At 49.3% G+C, this 18,697-nt stretch overlaps 1 protein-coding gene across 1 annotated transcript in view; it reads right to left on the minus strand.

The window, feature by feature from the left end:
* Positions 1 to 18,697, minus strand: part of LOC111852228 (receptor tyrosine-protein kinase erbB-4-like) — a 229,173-nt gene that overhangs the window by 94,191 nt on the left and 116,285 nt on the right. The window contains exon 3 of the mRNA XM_072700352.1: positions 2,690 to 2,876. Within this exon, the coding sequence (XP_072556453.1) occupies positions 2,690 to 2,876 (187 nt within the window). The remainder of the gene's footprint in view (positions 1 to 2,689; positions 2,877 to 18,697) is intronic.

Consider the following 18,697-nt stretch of genomic DNA (forward strand, 5'->3'; position numbering starts at 1 on the left):
CAAAGGCTCCAGAACGTGCAACGAAAACTAAGCATCCAGAGCAATTGCACAAAAAGTAACATCACTGAACTTCAACAACAGTCACTGGATTTGTTGCTAATCACATTTTGTACAAAATCTGTTAAAGTCAGATCTTGTCACAATGCCGTAAAAGGTAATCAGGCTTCTAAAAAAATGATTGCAGTGGTTATCAGCTCACTGGCAGACTGCCTCCAGTGATTTTTGTACCTTGTGCTATGGCTGTCGTTGTTAATTTATGACTACAGTGTCTGTTTTGTGCTCAGTATCACATAATGACCATCTCCACTCCGCATTAAAACCAGCTCCTGTTTAATCCTCTTTAACACCCCTATATATTCAAATAATACATTTATTATTGCGTTGTACATATACAAGGTATTACAGATTCACGGCCTATTAATAAAAACTGCTATTAAAATGTATCTATCAATCTTATGCAATATAGGCTTTGGTGAGGATGGACTGTATAGCAGGAGTCACCTTGGATGGGATGCCAGTCCGTCGCAGGATACCCACTCACAATCACACATTAATGCCGATTCAGAAACACCAACCAATATCATAATGCCACTTTCTATTTGAGCTGAACCCTAGTCTAAATATTAACGATATACTAAGCTGGTAGTAAAATAAATGCCAAAATAAAACACACAAAATTCAACACACATTTCTATATGACCTTTTCAGCCTGGTAACTCGTAACCCTATTAACTAGCATGCCTTAAGCGCTGATTCGGCTTATCCATGTGTACCAGCCAGGTTAATGGTTTTTGCTTCACAGTATACCCCGTGCAGTTTCCGAGGATGTCCACACTGCTGTTTTGACAGACAACCCCACCTCTTTCAACACGTACCTCTAAAATCTCTTCAATCTAGGTCAAGTGCTACAGTCTAAAAAAACTCAACGAACAGACCTGTTTTCAAGCATGTGAAAGTCACTCTTCACTGAGTCCTGTTCAAACATTAAGGGTCTTCCCCCGCCCCCATGCATGCATCGGGCATTGTTATGGAACACTGAGCTGTGCTTGCCCCCCCCCCCCCGTCACCCTCTACACCCCGAGAATAAGCTTGCGGTGGAGGGAACCATGGCAGACAATCGATTCCCTTCATCTCGAGACATGAGGTTTGCTTGACTCCCAGGGAAACTGGGGCCAAAATTTCTCTTTGAGGGCGATAGGCTTCAGTCTACTCCAGTTCCCATCAGTGCCAATGGGGGAATTTGTTTGTTGGTCAACAGCAGCGTCTGTAGAGTTTTCCCCAGTTGTGCTTCATCAGTACAGTGTAGCTAACGATGCTAACATACAGCCTAATGCTGTGGCTTCGGGGCCCGTTGGGGGGGGGCTTGCTGCTATACCCTTGACGAAACAATAAACAATGAACTGCTCTGGTAAAATGTCAAGCTATATAAACGAGTTTAAAAATTATTCCGCTCATCAGTCGGTTGTCATAACTGTATGCTTTGTACAACATATTTTGCGATTCCATTGTTCAGCTGAATAGCCCCGGTTAATTCCGCTTTGCTCGAGAATCTAGCAGAAGAAACTGCCGGAACTGTTCCCTTCGAGCAGTAAGGTGCCGGCAGCTCTGCGGGGAAGTCCTGACATGCCACGCGACGCAGTAAAAGCCTTCACGCCTTAAAATGTTCTATCGACAACCTCTCCTCCCAGTGCTCAAGAGTACAATAGGAGATCTCCGAGGGATTTCTGCCACCTATACGATGATGGGTTATAAGGAGACCGTGGCACGTACAGATCCATTATCCATGCAGCAACGAGCTGACTGCTTGTTGTTTTAAGTTGGAAAGCCAATTTCTCTTAATTTCTTTCTTATTTAATTAAAAGACTTATTTGCTTTGAGGTAACCGAAGCTACCGTAGGGACAGAAAACAATATTTAAATTCCACAAATGTCACAGAAAAGCTTCCAAGCAATTCACTTTAAAAGTAATGGCATTTGAAGAACGGCTTATAAACAGCCTTTTGTGATTCATCGCAGTCAGGTTAACGGTAACCTTTCTCCCTCCAAAGAGCACCTTTACTTTTTGTATTAATTATTATTATCTTCCCACTTCCCTGGTGTCCCCACAGCGGGCAAATGTGTATCTCGGCTGTTTTTTTCTTCCTGCGTGGTTCATTTCATATAGTCCCGGGAACGGGACTGATGCTGTGGGCCCTAGTGGTTCTAGACACTATTTCGTTTGTCTCAGCCTCTTTAAAAAATAAATTGCTAAAATCATTTAGGTATTTATCCCTTATTCTTCTATACACTTCTAACTCCCATCTTGGCAAATTTTTTGGGGGACCCCCTCAGGACAAATCCTGGAGTCGCCCCTGCTGTGGACAGAAGCTCCAGCAGAAATGTGGGGATCTGCCCCTCGCTGGCCAAACGGACATGCCAGCACGACGGTATACAAACGTAAGGGAGACACACTAGGGCTGCCACCCGTCCAGCTTTTTCCAGGATCAAAAAAAAAAATAAGCTCATTTCATTACCGGACACGATACGTCCCTATCAAATGTCCCAGACCTAAAGAAACCTTTGTAATGTTGTCGTCATGTGCAATATTTTTGGTCAATGACTGGGTTCCCAGGGTTTACAGAAGATAAAATGCAATCGTAAGACACGGAGACAGACGCGGACGCCCCGCGTGGGTCCCGTCGCCCACCTACCCGTCAGGTTCTTGAGGCCCAGCCGACGCAGGCCGAAGTTTCCGTCGCGCCGGTAGTTGAGGAAGATGGCCAGCGAGTAGCGGTCCTCGTAGAGCTGGGTCCCTCGGATGATGCGGAGGTTCTCCAGCGGCAGGTACTCAAACTGATTCAGTGCCACCAGCACATAGCCTGTCACCTCACGGATGGACTGCAGAGGGAGAGGACAAAGGTCACAGGGTCAGGGGTCACCCAGATGGCAGATGGGGTCAGGAGTCTCCGAGACCCACATTGAGCCACATTGTCAAGAACCTTCACTGCATGCCTGTCGATGTAGGATTGCACGAAAAATCGACCTGCAGACAGTGCTGCAAAATACTATCCTTTTTGACAGGAAATAAACAGCTAATTTTGCGTTAGCACAGCTTCCTGTTCTACTAGCCCAATCCAGGCTGTGCGCTTTCATCAGCCGTGGACCTCCACGCTCTGGGTCATGGCTTCATCCTCATGCATAACACCCACTGGCTTGTAATTCACAAGAAAAAGGTTCACCTCCGCATGAGCGTGAGCAGAAGAGGAGCACAGTATAAATAACGCTGTGAGCGTAAGCCGGGTTTATTAGTGTGGGTCACATGGGGTGTAATTCTAATGCAATAGGGAGGGGAACACGGAACTGAAAGGAGCCTTTCAGCTTGGCAGTGTGGGGCGCTCCCTCTCTTTCAGGGGTCGGTGGGGGGGGGTAATGATCCCAGCCGGCCAGAGCTCAGGGCACTCCGTCATCACCCTGACATGTCATGTCGAGCAGGGGGCCCCCGTTTTTGCCCGACTAGCGGGCTGGGAGGGAGTAAAAACGTGGACCGTCCGGGGGTTCCAGAGTGGAGAAACACTGATTTAGAGCGACAGGGATCGCTCGCACTGCACAGGCATCCCTGCCCAGTGCTGACATGGTACTCTGGGAAAGCCACCGCAAGGGGGCCCAGTGCCTCTCGCTAGCAAACGTTGTCCTAAGGAGCGACTGATGGCGAGGAGCGCCTTGCTGGCGGCTGGCAGGTGCCATATGCATCCACGCCGGGCTGGTTAGTTGGGAGATTCTAAAGAGCGAATCAGGCTGTGTATGGGTCCAACTCTGAGGAAAACAGCCTAGTCAAATAGCCATGATGCTTTTCATTTGTTTTTATTTACAAAAACAAACTCCTATAATTGTAAAATAGAGCTTCTAAGTGGAATATATTGAAAAAATCTATTTTCTATTACGAAGTAAGGCAGTCCTTCAATAATTTTAAATTGAGTCCATTTCTATTACAAATCCCATTAAATCAAAAGTAAAACTTGCCCGGCTTATCCGTGTAGCAAAGTGACTGTCTGCATTTATGAACTGTACACATATCACTGTGAGGATTACGTTGGCGCCAAGGGTCTTCGGACAGCTATCGCCATATTGTCACGGGTCAATTATCCTATTGCAATGACACCCCCGAGCCAGTGGGAGGCACTGCTGTGCCTGGTCATGGTGGGGGAGCTGGCGATGTCTCGGTCCATACAGGCAGCGGGTTGTCGAGGACGGCGGAGGTCACGCCGACGCCGACCCGGCTCTGGGCACTGCGCCTGGGCAGGGGCTCCAGTGACATGCCAGAGCCCAGCCTTCCGCAGCATCCGGGCCAATGGCAATCAAGGGGAAACCGTCTCCCTGTTTCTTAGCAACTGCAAAAAGCAGCCAACTCTCACCAAAACAAGGAAACAGCATCCTTTTTTGTACTTTTCCTAATTTAATTAAAGGATTACTTTGCTTGGGTTTTACTTTTGTACCCTCTTTAGATTACTGTGTTTACCTTTGAACAGTATTTAATTTTCTACCCTCTCTAATTTGCTGTTTGCAAGCCACCAGATCAATATTTCATTCCTTAGGCAGACTGAGCACACGGGAAGCTCTGGGCCATGGGGATATAGACAGGAACAATAGCTCCGTGGTCTAATTTCTTCAGCTGTTTATTTAATCATCAGTCTCAATAATGAAGTCAACTATGTTGTTCTGAGTGAAAGGCTTGTTTTACATCTAACACTAAGCTCCCAATGCAGGGTCTTCTAATCACAAATCAATGCACTCCATAAGAAGTAGTACAGCATAGCTGTGTATATCACTATAATTCTAAGGAACTGGAATTTAATTTGTTAGAAAATTTTGCTGACATCTGTCATATCCAATCAGCATGCGGCATCTTGGCACAGAAGCTGACGTGCTAAATGACCCTGGACACAAAAAGGCCTCTAATTAGCTTTGAATACGTGCTCAGGACCTCAGCTAATGCAGATTATTCTCCTATGCGTCCGCATCACTAAACCACACCATCGACAGCCTTTTGTAGGAAGAAAAATGCCCATAAGTTTTCAAATCATGGCACAGGACCAAAGAGACTTTTATTCAATCACAAATAAAGTGGCCTGCTTATAAAAACGACTTTTTGCTACATGCCAATAACAATCTTTAATGAGATTAGAGTTTTTTCCGCCTCTGGCAAGATGCACGACTGCTTACCCAGGAGCTCAAAACACAATTCTTTGGACTTTTATTAAAGCTAGTTTGACCTGAGCTGAACTCTGCCAAAGACAATCAGACAGACACACAGAGCTGCAGATACAACTGTGCATGGAGAATGGAGTCAGGGAGCAGAGAAGAATTAAAGAGTGTCGACATAAAACTGTGAGAGCGAGAGAGTGCCTTCTCCGTAACTAAACATGGATCTACAGTATGCCTCAGATGTCCATTTAAAACCCATGTCTGACGTGTTCATCGTTCTCCCATGTGGAAGCCAAACAGCATCTCGATGTAATATGGGAAGTATCCGCTTGTCGATATTTTTCCGCACCAGCTGGACTCAACCACAAACGTCTGTACACTGATTGCTCTCCCAAGAGGTTTTTGTTTGCACTATGAGACCAGGCACCTATCACCACTGCAATACAACCTAATGAGCAATTTCTTTATAGTTTTTTTTTTTTTAAAGGGGGTCCACATTTCAACCAGATTAATGTTCCATATAGCAGAGATTTCAGGTAACTGGTCTGCTATTGGTGCAAAGCTTCCAAGTCAGTAGTAATCAGCAGTCTGGAGAACATGCACATGAACTCTGTACTCCTGAGAATGTGAATCGAGTCAGAATTTCAGCCTTTACATCAAAATGGCCGGCAGCCCACAGATATCTGTAGCAGCCAAGGAAGAGCTTGGAAAGCACAACCTCAGGGATTGCTTCTGTCTCCCCCAATCCTCCCCCCCCCCCCGCTGTGCTTTCACTTGCTTGACCCGCTCATTTCCTTTCCTCCAAGCAACAGATCCGAGTGGACGAAGCGTCTGTGTATTATGCCCAGTGCCTGGGAGTCCGCTGTTGTAGCCCAAGCACTCACTCCCCCAGTTGTCGTTCGCCCTGGGCTTGTGCAGTTTGGAGCTTTTCCCATGGCAAGGAGCATGGAGCAGGCATAGGGGCCTGCCAAGGCTTCCCATGCTGAGTTAGCCCGGATGGGGCAGCGCGTGAGGGCATCACGCGGAAGTCAGTCCCAGATCTTATGCTACATGCTAATTGCAAGCTGCAGCCCAACCTCATGTGACACCATTGTTTGAAACCCAGACCGAGTTGCTTGCTGGGAAGCTATATTTCAGTGTTTCCCAATCCGGTCCTTGGTGACCCACAGACGGTCCACGTTTTTGCTCCCTCCCAGGGAGCTGGGAGAGAGCAAGAATGTGGACTGTCTGGCAGGGAGCTGGGAAGGAGCAAAAACGTGGACCGTCTGTGGGTCACCAAGGACCAGACTGGGAAACACTGGTCTATTTGTGTTAAAGATAAGAAGACAATATCATCTACTAATGATTACAGGAAGCTCACCAGAGTCTTACCAACTCTGTAAGAAATAGAGGAAATGTTTATAAACAAATGAATCTAAATAAAAATAGTTTCAGATGTTCCAGAGAAGGTTCATCACACATTGACACATACAAGATGTGGACCACGGCTGCAAGCCTCATGATGATGCATTTTCACATGAACCTCCTAAAAAGAGTGATTCTGGTTTTGATCTTAAGAACCTCTGGTCAACGCAGCCACCACAGTTTGCCGTAGACAGTCTATATTGATGTTCACTCCATGCTGGACACTGCAGATAGATAAAGACGTCATAGATTGATGTAGATACCGTTGAGAGTAGATGGCGTAGACTAATGCAAGAACTGCATTATTGACACTCCTTACGGATGAGCCCTATATAGATTGATATAGACACCGTAGATCAATGTGGACACCTTAATTTGATGTTATCTCCAGAGAGACTGCTGTGATCTACTGGGGAAAACTAACAGCCGTCGGAATCAGGTACAAAATCCTGATATTAGGGCACCATTGGCAGGTGGTGATCAGCTGCTAGCGGGATACTAGGAGAGTAGAAATGGGATTTTAGATCTTGGACGGGAGCCGGTTTGGCCGTCAGTTTTGCAGGCATAGTCCAAAAACCTGAAAGACTTCAAAACTTTAAAACTCCAGTAACTGTCAATATGCCGGCAAAGCAACGATGAAAAACAAAAGCAAAAACATTTCAGATGACTGCTTTTTTTTTAACAGAATGCTTAGCACTGAGTTATGAAAATAGGGTCTCGGTGTCTTTGATGGAAAAACCTTGGTCGACATAAATCTTGATTTAAACTGCAACAGAAAACAGGGATGCGAAAGAGGGATCAAGACAAGAGACAGACTAAAAAAGGGGAGGCCGTATCTGTGATGGAGCCGGGCTGCTGGATGGGGAGCTGGATGGATTCTTTTCAGTCGGGTTTTCCTGAGGTTTTGGTTCTGATGAATTGGGTAGCTGGGGGGGGGGGGTAGGGGGTGGGCAGGGACCAACGTTTGGCAAGTGAATGAAACCTTGCATTTCTCTCCCAGGGACGTGTGTGGCTTCAGAATCAGGACGACTGTTCCTGAAACATCACAGGGTGACAGGGGATGGAGGAGAGGTGCATCAGAAAAAAGGGAAAGTTGTATCCAGCAGGGCCAGCGCACATTTTTATGCATATTTTTCATGCCACCTGTCCCATCCTCTAGAAGAATACAGATGGAGGACCAATGCATTATGGGATAGGACATCAATACCCCGATGGCTGAAACCCAACTGTTTACAAGAGCAATTAGACAATCTTGTCTTTTTTACACAATCAACATGCACGGGGCCATAACATCTTAAAGAGGTGACTTCTCACTTTACGGCTGAAGTTCGCAAAGTGACGTTTGAGGAGAATAAGAGAAAGAGAAGGATGACCACTTTGTCTGTAGCGGCCACACGGTGAAGAGACGCTTCGGTGACCAGCAAGAGGAGGCCAAGAAGACTGCATCATGGTGCCTAAAGAGCACTTGCTCCAGGAGGTCAGGCTTTGATGCTACTCAGACTCACCCAAGGTTTTAAATCACTTTTTGGCTCCTGCTGGGCGTTTGGTTTAGGTCAAGTAGCCCATTAAGTACACTCTTATCTCAGGTCCTGACAGTGGGGAGCAGTACAGCCTGACCTCAGTGCCGTGTGACCTCATATATAAATCCTTAGCATCCGCTAATGAGCCAATGGGGGAAGACCTCAGTGATGATGAGGCTTCCCCTGAGCCCTGTCACCTGATATCACTCAATGCTGAGTAATCCACTGCACTCTCTAGTACAGACTTAAATGGAAGCCGCTTCAAACATGCTCAAGTTGTCTTTGAGTGTATGAGGCGGCTGCATAATGCAACAAAATGTGGGCGGATTTGAATCTGCAGAAACGCATCGAGATTAACGATCATGTGCTCCGGCTGCTGTTACCCTGCAGGCTCCGCCCCCCGGCTCTGAGAGTTACCCAGCAGCCAGCTGTGACATCGCTGAGCCAGACCAATCAGACAGTTTCTTTCGGAAAACATCCACATCGTGATGTCACCCGAGATGGCGATAAAAGACAGCCTCATGGATTTAAGGCTAAACACCCCTGTGCATTACAAGAGACAAGAGATGTTAACAGAATAAGATACACATCCCCCTCAAAGGACGTCAAGCTGAAGGCAAACACTCGCACAAACACACGCATGCACACGCACACACATACACGCCCAAAAGTAGAGAAAAGAAACAGCACGAACTATATGAAACAAACACGCCTTCCCAAAAAAGAAAACGCACCCGCAGCCCAAAAATGCCTCACATGCACGCGGGCCTGCGAGAGCTGCAAGGCTCCGTGAGGCTACAGCTCGCCGACGGGCGCGGGGTGTGATCTTCCTCCCGTTAGACGCAGAGGCGGCTTTGTATCGGCGCTGTTTCGAGAGCCGCCGTCCTCAGCGGCGTGCTTTGCCAAGAAACTGCTTCTCCGCACCTAGATACAAAGGCACCGAACTCGTCTGTAGAGATTGGAGAACAGATCTCTACAGGCACATGCATCGCAGTGCAGGGCGCTGGGGCCAAAGAAGAGAAACACAAGCTGCAATTTCGGAATGACAGACCCTCTGCTGCTCGCAAGCAAAACAGCAGCAGAAATAATTCATATCTATCTCACTACGAAGTGCATTTTGCATCTTACATGTCATTTATGGACCCCTTTGTCTGATTTGCGGGGCTCTCGCATTTCTGGTTAGGACAGCATGGTAGGGCAGCACAGTCTTTGCCTGCTTCGATGGCTGCGTGGAATATGCCCTCATATGCACGAGTGACCCATAGAGCAGAAGGATTCGAGGGATGAATCAAGCGCGCACAAGGTGGGATCACCAGTGATGGCTGACAACAAGGCTGAGAGCATAAACCCAGAAACAGGCCCCCCACGGAGATTTGTGCCCCCTCTACAAGGTCCCAGGAGTACGAAGCCAACACCCACCCTCCCCCCATTAATTGCCGCAAGCAGGCTTTGGCCTGTACGCTCCTATGCCCGTCACCACACCCACGCAATGACACCTGCGCTAATTACTTTAGCGGTGCGCTAATTAACGAGAACGGAGTCGATATTGTTCCGCTGATGTCCGCTGCAGAATCGCCGCTTTGGGTCAGACGCCCACATGCGTCGCTGCTGGAAATGAGCTTCACACGGTGGGGGGGCACGGATTGGCCGTCAGGGGAATGAACTCTCCATGGGCTGGGAAGGGGGTCTATTTGGCCCCACAGCACCAGCAGCCTCGAAACGTTTTATTTTCCATTTCTGTTTGCAACCTTTCAAGCAAATAAATAAAAATAAATAAAGCAAATAAATAAAAAGTGGAGGACGTCACGGAAGCGAACCATCTGGCTGAGTGCTGAAATTAGCGGCCAGACGCGCTTTCGTTGCTCTCGCGCTTGTTGTGAAACGCCGAGCTGTGTGCTAACGCTCTCCATATGCACGGCCGTGTGCCGCACGCGCGTCCAGCACAGGTAGCGAGACGCGCCACATGGACAGCGCGGCCTGGGGAGATTATGGCTAATCAGACGAGCCCGCCGCCGCTAATCTTCAGGCAGCTGAACGGGGGATAGCTAAAAACCAAGAGGCAGACACCAAAATGGGTCGCAGAAATCGAGGGAAATTGCGGGAGGATCACGATGGCACAAGGAGATGTACGTGATGTATGGCAAATTTAGAGTCGGCTATATTTGGATGTGGAGACTAACCTCCATGCTTGAAAGATCAGAGGAAAACGGGAGGAGAGTTTTTTTTCAGAGACCACTATGTAATTCTCTTTATCTTCCCATCAGAGACACGTTTTCTCTTATAAGCTTATTTAAAAAACCAAGCGCACTCACACATTAATGCAGATCAATAATGAGAGCTGAGAATATGGCAGCGTCAGGCATTTGCATTCGGGGAAAGGGATGGGGGGCACATGTCGTGTTTTGCGTTTTCTGCATGACTATGTGTTAAAATCTGAATGATAACAGTTTTAAACAAAAAGACAACAAGAAAAAAAGGCAGTAAGTGAGGGGGGGGTGGGGGTGGGGGGTTCAGCCTCAGTCCATAAGACCTCATGTTTTATACACCCCACGAGTCGAGGACGTTGGCACAATCCAAATGTTGAGGTCCAGAGACTCAGATTCTATCCCTGAAGATGTTTCTCCCTGCTGCTGAAATCTGCAGCGGAGACTAAGGTCACGGACAGGTATCTTGGAGGTTCATGCTGGTGTAGAACCCTTCAGAAAGGCTGAGATGCTCCAGGAAAGTGCCCAGCGAGGACAGAGGAGAGGAGAGGAGAGGAGGGGAGAGGAGTGTTGCTTTAGATGTAAGTGTCAGCTATGCATTGCATAAAAAATTAAACATAAATATGAGACAAAACAGGAAAAGAAGGAAACATATCTTCATCCTGATAGTGGGAACCACAGCACTCTAAGAAGGAGTTTACAACATAACGCATTGATTGGCAAAGCCTCCGTTATTCCCTTAAAGGTGCTTTTCCAACCGGTGCTGAGGCGTAGGGGAGCTGGATCAGTTCTCCTGCTGACTGTCTATCCGCTAGCGGGAACAACTAGCACGCATAATCCGCCCGCTCTCGACTGCATTACACATAATGAAACTCGTCACGCTGCCTATTGATTTTGAGCCGCAGTAATTAAGAACAATAGTATTACAACCCCCCCGTCACCTCTCAACATCCAGCTGGGGGTCTGAGGAGTGTAGCTCTCTCCTGGCTGACACACAGACACACGGGCACGCACATACACACACAGACACACGGGCACGCACATACACACACAGATAGACACACGGGCACGCACATACACACACAGATAGACACATGGGCACGCACATACACACACAGACACACGGACACGCACATACGCACATACACACACAGACACATGGGCACGCACATACGCACATACACACACAGACACACGGACACGCACATACGCACACACACACACACACAGACACATGGGCACGCACACACACACAGACACACACAGACACACGGACACGCACATACGCACACACACACACAGACACATGGGCACGCACACACGCACATACACACACAGACACACAGGCACGCACATACACACACAGACACACGGGCACACACACACACACAGACACACGGACACGCACATACGCACACACACACACAGACACATGGGCACGCACACACGCACATACACACACAGACACACAGGCACGCACATACACACACAGACACACGGGCACGCACACACACACAGACACACGGGCACACACACACACACAGACACACGGACACGCACATACGCACACACAGACACATGGGCACGCACATACTGTACACACACAGATAGACACACGGGCACGCACACACACACACAGATACGCACACAGACACACGGGTATGCACATACACACACACAGACACACATAGGTTTATAATTATATCTTTGTGGGGACTCTCCATTCATTTCTATGGGGAAAACTCTTATCCCAAAATGGCAACCTTAACCCCTAACCAGCCCTAACCTTAACCATACTGTAAGTAACCAAACAAAATACGAGACTTAGTTTTTTGATTGCATTCACAGGTCTTTGTGGGGACCTGAAAAATGGTACCCGCAACTTAAAAATACCAGATTTTTTTACATTCTGGGGGCCATTTGGTCCCCATAATGTAATATAAACATAATCCATACCCTCACACACACGCAGACACACACACACACACACACACACACTGCCAGCTGAGCTCTTGCTGCCCCCCTCCCAGCGCTGCTCTCTGTTGTCCGGATCCATGCAGTAAGTTTTCTGGGCTTAGCTACGGGCGCCGCTCTCAGCTCCTTCTCCCCGGTGCCCAGCTGCCTCCGCACATACTGCTCCAAAGGTAAAAAAAAAAATAGATCTCAGAGAGAAACCCCCCCATAAAGCTGACCTCTCTCCGGTTTGCCACACAAAGCAGCCGCTGCATCGCGAGCGCAGAGACGCGCTGGCGCTCCACGAGGGGGGGGTCAGTAGCTCGCAGCGTTCCTGCCTCCCCTATGAAACTGAAGGGGAGATCAAGGATGAATTCACATTTTAAGTCTCTAATCCTTTTAGAAAAAAAACCAGCATAAATGCTTGCCTAACAGCCTAATACAATCTGTTTTCTGGAGCTGTAAATGCTCACATGCAGTACGTATGTTATCGGCGGCTCATGAGGGCCAGTGACGGCACCGTGAACGAGCGGGGAGGCGGGGCACCAGCGGGGGGGCGGGGCTAGAGTTGGCCAGGTTCCCGACGGCACGCAGAAATGGCTCGACTGTCACGGGGCAAGAGAGGCCGCCTCTGTCTGGCGAAGGGCGACACGCGTGAGAAATAAATGTCAACATACCAGCAGCGACAATCACCCACCAACCTTTTGTTAATTCAGCGCAGCACTCAGCGAGGACGGCTGTGACACGCACCTTCGACTGTCACGTCACAGAGGACGTCTTCGGGGGCAGGCCCGCCAGAGCCCTGCGACGGGATTCCTTCATTGACCGCGCTTGGTCACTGTGAATCGTCTCCCACCAGCCTTGTTCATTCACAGTCTCTTTCGGCAAGATAATGGGACTTAACACCTACACTGGGCCTGCTGGGTACCTCACATGCCTCACCGAGAGAATGGGCCGGACTGTCCTTCGTGGAGTGGGCTCGCAAAAATGTACTGAATGCCGAGTCCCAGGACGAGTCCCATAAAAGGCAGAATAACAAAACATCCTGACAACAGCCCTTCTGTCTCGGAAACGATCAATGAAACGCTTGATGCGAGTGGCTTTCCGAGCCAAGCAAACAGCACAGGTTACAGATTTATACCCCAGCTTTATTATGCAGTGTGTAAACTGCACATGCACTGCTAAATTTTATGCATTAATCCAAATTCTTCCAGCAGTCCATGGACATGAGGTTTTGGCGATTTCACTGTCTGAATCAGTGTTTCCCAACCCAGTCCTTGGGGACCCACAGTTGGTCCGTGTTTTTGCTCCCTCCCAGCTCCTTACCAGACAGTCCACATTTTTGCTGCCTACCAGAAGACCAGGCTGCTCTAAACTGGCAGTAGCGCTTGACTGTGTTTGCAGATGCATGCGGGTGTACGGCCTGTGATGGACCGGCATCCTGACCCGCGCCATGCAGGCTCTCCGTCAGCATCTACTGGATTACCGGTTACAGAAGATGAAAGGACTAGCAACATTAATAATGACTTAAACACAATCATACTACTTTGTGGGGCGACTGAGGTAAAGGATATATCTGAAAATGCCTTTTCTGGAGTATCCTGCCTTATAAAAGTAGGTACACCTGTGCATGTGAGACAGACCAGCCAGTTCAACCAATTTATGAGCATTTTCTAAGCTAATAATAAGCAAAAATGAGAATAAAAGAAGCCCATGCGGTCAAACGCTGTCTGCCTGTAGATAAATGACCAGGCTTTTGATGCATAATGAAGCAGCAGTCAGTTACTCATCTTTGGCGAGTGGCTGCTCACAGCAGTCGAACCCGAAGCCCGCAAAACAGGAGGAGAGCATGAAAAAAAAAGATTGGAGGGACCCTGAGGCACGCCCGCTTGGGAGCAGGCCTGAGTTTCCATCACTTTCCGGATAAGGGCGGCGTTCCGTGAGGAGTTCTTTGAATGCAGTCAGTTATAATTGATTTAAAGCATTAATTACGGTCCAGTTACAGCTCATGTCACGGTTAATATTGAACAATTTGATGAGAGGAGGATCCACCGGGGGTCGTTTTGATGAATGACAATTATAAATCGTGTTATGCACGCCATGCTCTCCGCTGCGCCTTTCATCTCATGCTAATCACTTTCCCAGCCTTGTAATTGCTTGCCGTGCCGGTCCGTGCCGGCCCGTGTCGGCTACAATTGTTTCCAGGCCTCCAAGGTAAGCGGGCAGCACGGCGGCGGCTGCGGCGGCACGCGCTCCTCACCGCGGTGATATTAGACGTGGCGTAATTAGATCCAGCGTGTTCGCCGGCCCTCGCTCACGTGGGAGACGCGGCTGTCCACGCCGGCCCCAGGTTTTACACCTCGGCGCAGCTGCACACTGTGAAAACAGCATCTCCGTGAATCCGACATGTCCGATGAGAGCTCGGTGTCACAGGCATGGAACCCGTCTGTCTCCAGCCAGTCTGAACATTGGCATCTGCTAAAATACGGAAAACACCAGAAAGCTGCATTTATACATTTGCCTAACTGTCTGAATATCCGTGCTGAACAACACTCAAGCATTCAAAATGCATGTTATATACTGTAGGGCTATTCATTGTTTTATGGTAATCTTTTTGTGGATCTTTTAAACGACCGGATCTTTTAACTTTACTCCCCCCAGCTTCATGGTGGCGATGAGGTGGGGGCAGACAAGGTTTTGGGGGGGCAGGGAAAAGGGGTGGCTGAGATAAGTGAAAGCGTCAAGATGAGTGCGTCAGTTATTGTCTTCCCCCCCCCCCCCCCCCAAAGGGGGTCTCAAAGGAGACTGTGTAATTATCAAATCGCTACTAACAGGCAATCTGTACAAAATAATGAGTGATTTTGACCTTCTGTGACGTTTAGACAATAGAAGAAAGAACAGTCATTTTTCCCGGAAAGGATCCGCTGTCGTCTGGTTCTATACGAATCGTAAAAGACGTCAGTGGGCAGAAACACACGTGCATTCGCCAGTGTGAACGTGCATTTTCACTGGAATCAGCTTGGGCTTTTTGGCACTTTGCCCATTACGATCCTTAACGGGTGTTTTATAGTCTCCCCCTGTTCCCAAGTTCTGCCGGAGAACTTTGAGACCAAAAATACATAACATTCAGTCATGAGCAAACTAGGCGAGACACTCTTGAGTGTATTTGCATTATACGGCGTAAAAGAGTCCCGCCTGACGGCAGTATATGCTGGCGAGGCGGGTTCCCCGGGTTCCCCGGTGCTGCGGGGGGAACCCCCGCTGTTTCTGACCTATTACCAGCTAATGCTCCCTCAGCTGAGCCCCCGCCTTATCCCACCACGGCACCAGCTCTGCCCAGCCACAAGGGGCATCTTCTCGGGCACAGGTTCAGTGCTGGTCCAGGCACAGTGATGCCAGTGTGGTGAGCGGGACGACGGCGCTCCATTTTTCAGGGGGCCTCCTTATGAGCACCTTTAATTGAGCAATTATGTGCAGCTAAACCAACAGAGCCTGGCTCCCCGCGCCGGGCCCGTCCAAACGATGATGGATAATGGCTCGGCTACCTAGTTCGGCTCTCCGTTCTGGCGCCCCCTCCCTCCTTTGAACATAGCTACTCTTTGGGGATCCTCACACCTTCCTTGCAGTGGCCTCTAGTTGCATAATGCATGAGCTGACCGGCCTACTAAAGGGGGGGGGGGGGGGGGGGGATACGGGGGGTTCCTCTCTTCCTCCCAACCTCCTTCCATTTGTTGTAGGTGTATTTGTGGCCCACTGAAGCAGGGAGACAATCGTCATCCAAAGACTGTAATTACATCATTCTCAAGATGCAATTTTAAAAAGTACCCACAGGCGGCTTGCATGTTCGGGTGCATTTCCAGAGTGTTCTGTCTCTGTCACCATTGGCGGGGAGTGGGGGGAGGGGGGGGATCTTGGTTTGTGAGTGCACTCAAAGTGGGTGCTGTCTTGGTGAGGAAACTCACGGACCCCACACAGCAGGCTGAATGTCAGATGTTGAGCCACTGTCTGAGACTGTCACCTCGGAAGCGTGGCCGGAATTCGCTGATGCTCACTGGATTTGCGGGCATGAAAAGGGACTGGGCCGAATGGCCACCCCAATCGCTGGAGTCCGTCAGGGCTTATAGCCGCGGGCGATAAGGTGCCTCTTACTGGACGAGGGCTGACTAGCCAGTCACAGGAGGCTCTTCAGTTACAGGAAACTGATCCACTTGAAAGGCCTTATCTAGTCAGACAGAGTCACCCCTACCCTGCCCCCCCCCCTGCCCCCACCACGTTTCCCTGGCTCGTTAATTCACGTGTCTTCGCAAAGCAAGGGGGACAGGCAGCATACAGATTACAGAGCTGGGCCGCGACCCAACAGCAACCAGCGCGTCCATGATGGTTAGGGGCGACTAAACGGCTTCAAATGTGGAGCAGCTGCAGAGTACAGGCGTTTCATGGATGGGGGTGTCAGCGATCTTGCCCCCTGCCTCCTCCACAGTGGCCATCAGGAAGATGAATTCCTTAAAAGGCAGAGGGTGGGCCTTTCCCCCACCTTCCCCTGCCCTCACTGGCCAGCCGGACCAGCAACACCTGTCAGACCTGGGGTGATGATGGAAGAGCTTAAGCTGCCTCATGGAGATTTAACACGTTCATATCGATGCTCAAGCATAATGCTGTAATGTGTTACGAGGGGCGTTCTCTCTCCTTTTTGCCCAGTGTTATATTCAAAGAAATCCAGATGGGGGCGCAAGAAGGCAGCAGCTTCAGAGGCCGGGGTTCGAATGGCGGGGTTTGTGGGCCTAGAATGTGGAAGCTTCTCGGCTCACGTTGAACCACTAACGGTCACAGTTTTGCATGAATAAGTCAAATTAGTCAAATTAGAGAAATAATTACTTGCACAAATTAGTCCCCCCTCCTGAAAACCCACACACATCCATGGCCCAAAGTCTATTCGTTTGCTGGCGGCTTCCTCCAGGCCAGTGACATCATCTGAAACAGGAGAAGACTGAGGAATTTTCCGTTTGGGCACCAGTTAGCGGGTGTCACCAGGATGCGGCCAACCGGCTGATGCCGCCCCTTAGCAGAACCCCAGCGCCGCAGGACAGTGCGCTCAGACCAGTGCCACAGCAGACAGAGAGGAAAAATACCATTTTAACTACAAAAGAGCTCAATTAAAAGCCTGCGTTTTGCACATTGACTCCTCAGCTAGCAAAAGCATGTAATCTATTACGCCGTCAGGGTGAGGGATATTAAACCGGAAAATAGCGTCATTAGCCGACGCACAATTAAATCAATCTATCCCCTTTTTTTTATACGAATAAAAGGCCAGGAAACTCGTAGTTTTTATTTGTTCTTTTTAAGAAGAATTGTTGTCAAAACGGCGCCGTGCCTCTCGGCGCTGATCTTCCACGTCGTTTTTACGTTAGGATTAAACACACGCCAGCCTCGTGCGGTAAATTAAAATTGGGCCCCCGCCACCCTCCGTCTCAATTACGCTCCGATCCGTTTTCCCGGCTGCCGTGGAGCCAATCGGCTACCTGGAAAACATATGGGGCAATTACACACATTCTGCTCCGAATTAAGACGAGAGGCATAAGTGACGGCGAGGCAGACGGGCAGGAGAGGCGGGTAGCCAGAGCAGACATGGAGGGGGAAACCCGAGGGGAGGAAGAGAGGTGGAGGAATGGAAATATGAAAAGAAACAGAGAAGGTGAAGAAGGAGAGCGAGGAGGACGCGAGAGGAGTGGGCAGAGGGAGGAGATGGCGGGAGGAAGGGCTAGGCCTCAGCTACCGGGACCGATTTAAATATCACCACACACGGCCCGTAAGGCCAACAAAGCCAGACAGAGCCCCCCAGCTCCCTCACCCGAGGTACCCCCCACCCTCAACACTCACACACACACTTACACACTCGCACACATACATTGCATGGCTATTTGATTAATGGCTTCCCCCATTCCTGCATACAATGTAATTACAAGCAGGCAATTGGATTTCAAGGGGTCGTTACGGAGGGGAAAAAAAGGGCAGGGGGGATGTGGGGGGGCAGGTGCGACGGGGCCCTCGGTACATGGAGGCGACCGTGCTCCCCGGTTCTGGGACATTAATTCCTGGGAAGAGAAGGCGAGTGGAAGAGAAAGGCAAGGTGGTCCTTCAAAGGGGCTCCGTCACAGACACACGAGCCCGTGACGTCTGCGTGACGCCTCCCTGCATCTTCCTATCTGAGTCTGGGGGTCACCCAGCCAGGAGATGGATACCCCCCCTGCGGTCCCCACCCTCATCGCTTTCCCAGCAATTATTATCGGCTGCAAGTGAAATCAGCTGAAGTCTAATCAACATTTAGCTCTGCCGAGCGCGGCATCGCGCAGCCGGTGATGGATGGCACAATTACACCCGGTGTCATTGAGCTAAATGGCTATGTAATTATAACGATTTTTTATTGAAATGCTGAGCC

This window comes from Paramormyrops kingsleyae, chromosome 16 (genome assembly GCF_048594095.1).
Source record: "Paramormyrops kingsleyae isolate MSU_618 chromosome 16, PKINGS_0.4, whole genome shotgun sequence".
Lineage (NCBI taxonomy): Eukaryota > Metazoa > Chordata > Actinopteri > Osteoglossiformes > Mormyridae > Paramormyrops > Paramormyrops kingsleyae.